Source organism: Rutidosis leptorrhynchoides, chromosome 9 (genome assembly GCF_046630445.1).
Source record: "Rutidosis leptorrhynchoides isolate AG116_Rl617_1_P2 chromosome 9, CSIRO_AGI_Rlap_v1, whole genome shotgun sequence".
NCBI lineage: Eukaryota > Viridiplantae > Streptophyta > Magnoliopsida > Asterales > Asteraceae > Rutidosis > Rutidosis leptorrhynchoides.
Genome location: NC_092341.1, coordinates 256653943 through 256660297, shown reverse-complemented (window position 1 = coordinate 256660297; position 6355 = coordinate 256653943). Strand labels below are relative to the sequence as shown.

Here is a 6355-nt window from a genome sequence, read left to right as displayed (position 1 = left end):
TTTACAAAATAGACACAAGTACGTGAAACTACATTCTATGGTTGAATTATCGAAATCGAATATGCCCCTTTTTATTAAGTCTGGTAATCTAAGAATTAGGGAACAGACACCCTAATTGACGCGAATCCTAAAGATAGATCTATCGGGCCCAACAAGCCCCATCCAAAGTACCGGATGCTTTAGTACTTCGAAATTTATATCATATCCGAAGGGTGTCCCGGAATGATGGGGATATTCTTATATATGCATCTTGTTAATGTCGGTTACCAGGTGTTCAACATATGAATGATTTTTATCTCTATGTATGGGATGTGTATTGAAATATGAAATCTTGTGGTCTATTATTATGATTTGATATATATAGGTTAAACCTATAACTCACCAACATTTTTGTTGACGTTTTAAGCATGTTTATTCTCAGGTGATTATTAAGAGCTTCCACTGTCGCATACTTAAATAAGGACGAGATTTGGAGTCCATGCTTGTATGATATTGTGTAAAAACTGCATTCAAGAAACTTATTTTGTTGTAACATATTTGTATTGTAAACCATTATGTAATGGTCGTGTGTAAACAGGATATTTTAGATTATCATTATTTGATAATCTACGTAAAGCTTTTTAAACCTTTATTGATGAAATAAAGGTTATGGTTTGTTTTAAAAATGATTGCAGTCTTTGAAAAACGTCTCATATAGAGGTCAAAACCTCGCAACGAAATCAATTAATATGGAACGTTTTTAATCAATAAGAACGGGACATTTCACGTAGTTAGCAGTCCGATGTTAGTGGTCCACAATTAGTTGCTTAAATAAAATAAATAAAGACCCCATCGTATTCGTGTTGATCAGAATTAATCTTGACCCATGGTACCATGTTGTCAAATAACGTGTTGCGTACATAAAGTACCGTGTTGTCAAATGACGTGTTGCGTATAATCATGAGGTCTTATGATTAATCTTCTCGTGTTGTTTACGGGTGGTCCTGAAATATATAAAATCAAATCATAAGTAAATATATATTAAATATTATGTTAATTAGCCAAGATATGATTAATCCTATTTTGTCATAATATGATATATTACAGGTCTTGAAGTGTTTTTAAAAATCAAATTAGAAGGATCTATTTAGTTTGCGAACAAGTTTGAAATCACTCAAACTATGTTCTTGTTGTTAAAATTTTATAACACAAAATAAGATAGCTATATAAATATGAATCGAATAAGGTTATGAATAAGGTTACTACCTCAAGTTACTTGGACAAAGCTACTGGAAAAGGTAAGAAAAATCTGGGAATCAAAAGAGTGGTGGAGTAGGATTGAAAGATTGGAAGTAATCTCCTTGAAATCGGATGACTATATTGATACGTTCTTGAGTAGGTAAATGAAGAGAGATTAGGGAGTGAATTAACTTGAAAGAAAATTGGAATGTGTGTGTGCAAAATAGCATGATTATGGGATGGATATATAGGAGATTGAGTTTGTTTTCTTGCACAAAAGTCACACATGAGGTTAAATGGCTGGTTCCCACATGTAACATCATGTCTAGTGGCTGATCATTGAACTTTATTGTTGGTATATACCAATAGTAAATACGTATAGAAGCTGGGTATGATACGGTTACATATACCCTAGATATACTTGTAGAAATTTTGAGGAATCGGAACGAGAATTCAAATATGGACGGGTTTATAACTGTAAAAGAGGCTCAAAACTGGGCTTTTATTTTTGGGTCAAACCGGGCCAAAATAAAATTTTAAGACATTTTTAATAAAGCAATGTTAGCCCAAAAAAAAATTTCCAAGCTGACCTGGCAGCTCGACCCCAGCCAGGGGCTCTGCCCCTTGGACCCCGCCAGGGGTTGCCACCCCTTGGACCCCGCTTATCGGGGGCGCTGCCCCCGAACCCCCGTCATAATCAAGATAAGTTCAAACAAGTGTGCACTCCACACTTCCCCAAACTTGTTCGATATTTATCAAGATTATTTTGGTTACAAATTAATCCCATTACACTTAAATCATATTGGTGACATAGATCACCAACACATTATATATTGTAAGTATATATGTCAAAGAATGTTACATATAGTTATCGTTTTGAAAACTTAAGTTAGTGGTCTCAAAGTATACTTATAACTCATTGTTGTTAGTTCACAATGAAATGTTAAACCATCCTTAAATCATGTTAAATATGTATAAATATGTACATATACATAATCGTATAATTATCGTGTGTTATATAGTTCGTGATATCATCGGTCAAATTGGACGGTCAAACGTTGTGTGAAACTCTTTTCAAAAACATAAGTCTCAACAGTTTGGATTGCTTATCATGTTGGTAAGGTTTATTTTATGTAAATATTAATCTCATAAGTATAAAACAATCGGAAAAATCCGGGTCGTTACAGTGCAGCTATGCGCATCATTAGTATTTATACTGTATTCTTGTTTTCATCGCCATCATGTTGTAGATAACTGTTATAATTCTCTTGATTATAGTTTAAATTGAAAAGAGGGTAAAAACAATTTTCAAAACTTACGGTCTATAATTTTACTATAAACCCTTGACCCTTTCTAAAATGTATTTGATTAATTTTGGGAAATATTGTTTACAGAGATAAATTGCTTGCTCTTTTCAATTCCACATTTAGGAAAGAAAAAAAATAAAAAGAACATTACGAACAAATTGTATAACAACTTTATACTTTTCTTTCTAAAACCTTTCAGTACACAAAAAAAAAAAAAAAATAAAAAAAAAAAAAAAAAAAAAAACGACATGATTTTGCATCCCATATATTTTCAGACAAAAACGGGCAATTGTAAAAAATACGTTAAATTATGCACATCAGCCGTCTTGGCACAATTATTGTTTATACTAGCTACTCTTAACTCTATTGTTCAATCATATATTATGTACACTCACTTGTCACTACTATGTTAACATTTAAGGTAAGTACAAATGCTATAAAATTGAAAAATGGGATTACGTGATCAACATTACCCTTAATTAGTTTAGACTAATGTTAACTCAATACAAAAGACTTTTTGGTGTTGCCTCAATATACCACCTTCACTTTGGAATGTACAAGGCACTAAAGCATTGGAAATTTAATCTGCCATCTTTTGTGCCATATCAATATTGAGACAAGTAATGTGGTTACAAGAACTAGCTTCCAATTGTTCACTTAATGTTTGAATTTTGACTATATGTGGTTGGCTTCTTAGACTCATCCTTCTATTAATTAATCATCTTTAACCTTATGGAGTTATTCATCTCCAACAATGGAATCAAATGTGACCCTTTCTTTAACATCACATGATCTTTATCAATCTTTTAAGCATGAAGAAAGAGGTGTCAAGCTCATCAAACTCTTGCTAACATGTGTCAACCATGCATCAACTGGCGATCTCCATCGTGCGGACACATGCCTACATCACATATCACAGTTAGCATCCGTCAACGGGGACTCAATGCAGCGACTGACTGCTAGATTTTCCAATGCATTGGCAAATCGACTAGTTAGGTGTTGGTCCGGTATTTATAAGGCCATAAGCCATTCAAGGCCAAATAACACAAACTTAGGGTGGTCCCGTCAGGCTCATTATGAGTTTCCTAAATCATTTCCCTACATGGCCTTCGCCTATGTTGTCTTTACCGAAATCTTGGTCAAAGCTATGTCTTGGGATTGTGCCATCCACATCATTGATATGGGCTCGGAAGACCCAAAATTATGGGTTCCAATTCTAACTAAGCTATCTCATGGCCTAATGGGCCCACCGCAAGTGATGATCACATGTGTTAGTGATAACAAGGAGTTGCTAGAGAATTTGGGCACCTCACTCTTAAAGGAGACTAAATTTTTGGATATGTCATTTCAATATAACCCTTTAAATGTTACCTTAAAGGACCTCACACTTGACATGCTTGGGGTAAGGCCCGGGGAAGCATTAGTGTTCGTATCAATATTAAATCTTCACGTATTATTGGCTGAGGATGAAGGTGTTGATACGCATTTTAGGGTTAACGAGGAAAACGATCCAATAAAAGAAAATAAAAGGATGCCAGAGTTCTTAAGAATGTTAAGATCAATGTCACCAAAGTTAGTACTAGTAGTTGAACAAGAGTCTGATCACAACTTGGCCCGTTTGGTAGACCGTTTTGTTGAGGGGTTACATTACTATAGTGCGATCTTTGATTCGATTGATACCGCCAACATGGTTGGGGAGATTTCGGGTGAAGATCGTATAAGGCTTGAGGATATGGTTGGAAAAGAAATTTCGAACATAGTAACTTGTGAAGGCTTAGAAAGAGTTGAAAGACACGAAATAATAGCAAAATGGGCGATTCGGTTTTCACGGGCCAGGTTCAAGCCCGTGAGTTTGTGGTTCGAGGCCATGGAGGAAGCCCAGAAAGTGATAGAAGGTTGTGGTACGGTTGGTTACAAAGTATTTGATGATAGGCATGGTTTAATGATCTGTTGGCATGATAGGCCCATCCATTCTGTTTCGGCATGGATCATATAATTGTAGTTGTGTTATTATTATTTATTTATATATAAAAAATAAAAATACGATATTAGTATGCATTTCCCTCCTTTTTTTTAATTATAATGCTTTTGTTTTCCCTAGTTTATATATTATTATTATTATTATTATCATTATAACTAGTCAAAAACCTGCGTATTCGCGAGTTTTATTTAAGTAAATTTGGTATAATAAAGTATAAATAAGATGAAATAACAATTAAATGCAAATGTAACACTGTTGTATTTTGGAACACAAAAATCTAATTGAAATATTAACTTGGCCATTTGGGATTTAGCTGTTAGATTAAATTAATATCTATATCATAAGTTGTTATAGGAAAATGTGAGGACACAAAATTATCCCATTCAATATTGATAACATGATTGACAAAAAAACTTCAGTGGATATTGTTAGTTTTAATTACTATCATTATTCTTTTTTTTAAGCGAGGAAACCCTTCTATAAACGAGTATATTGGCTTCCCCATAGAAGGTAAAATCTCGGGTAGTCAAGCTCCCCGAGCGCGAGACCTGGTACCGGGTGAATTGCGCATTATGCGCACCCTCTAGTCACACTCCCTTTTTGAACAATTTGGCGGAGCCATGAATTGAACCCGGGTGGTCAGTGGTGTGCTTCATTGGGCAACTTGGTGGCCACTAAGGCAAGCCTGGGTGGTTATTCATATTTGATAATCCATACCACGTTAGAATACCAGGTGTGGTCACTCGTGCTTTTCATAGGTGGTGGGATTACAATAGCAAATGATTTAAACCAGCTGGGCTACCTCAGCTGGCCAGGGTGCCTCGCAAACGCTTAGTTGACCAGTAAAAAGGGGGTTTCCTCAAATAAGGCACAGTTTCGATTCTTGGGCCACCCATTTGTGTTTAGCCCTAAGATAGGGGTTCGTTCCGACGACACTTGTCCGGGGCTACGTATGACCCGATGCATACATCGTTTCTCCCCTTAACAAACTTCTTCGCATTTGCTCATCTTACTTTCTCCACCTACGTCGGAGCTTCTCTTATTCTCGTTCGTTTTGGCAACCTGTCCCCGGTTTCCACTTTTCGATCGCTTTTCGTTTGTTGAAACTAATCATACATCTGGTGTGACGGTCGGTGGCTTTTGGTTGTAGACTCGGTTGTTTGGATTTTCGGTGGTCGGGTTCATTTGGTTTTCAGGGACTTTTTCTAGTGGCTTTGGTCCTTTGGTAGTGGTTTTTATGGTGATGCCCTTGGTATGCTGAGATGGTACTACTTTCAGTTTTCTAGCATAGGGTACTTCCATGGTTTGGGTTGTTTCATGGTAGAAGCAGGGTTTTATCGATGGAGTGGGCTGGTTTGTGGCGATTTTGGTACATTGAATGTTTTCACAATGGATTTTTTGGTGTGTAAGTAACTGGAGGGGGGTGACTAGTTACTTAATACGTTTTTAAAAACTTTTTCCATGATTAACAAGATTTAATCAACTTTGATAAACTTAATCAACTCAAACTCAATGTGTGTAGTGTTTATGTTTGAAACAATGTTGAAAGTAAAGTAAAGAACATAAACACAAGGATTTATAGTGGTTCGGGTGGATGTTAACTAATCCACCTTAATCCACTCCCCGATTCACTAATCGGGAGTTTGTTTAACTAAGCCTTTTCTCCAAACCCGGTGGAGATCCGACTTACAAATCTTGTACCCATTGTAGACAACACATCTAATCTTTCTATCCCTTCGAAAGATTACTTTTAACTTAGATCAACTTGCCTTCACCTTGGACAAATATTAATTCCCAATGGAATTAATCAACCTCTTAGTTCCCTTTAAGGAAAATGATCCCTAAGCTA

The 6355-nt window shown here is 35.8% G+C and overlaps 1 protein-coding gene across 1 annotated transcript; it reads left to right on the top strand.

Moving 5' to 3' along the window:
• The first annotated feature begins 3279 nt into the window (after positions 1–3279).
• On the top strand, positions 3280–4521 carry LOC139868708 (scarecrow-like protein 3). The gene has a single exon (XM_071857043.1). It carries the CDS (start codon positions 3280–3282, stop codon positions 4519–4521), a length of 1242 nt encoding a protein of 413 aa, XP_071713144.1.
• The last annotated feature ends 1834 nt before the right edge of the window (positions 4522–6355 follow it).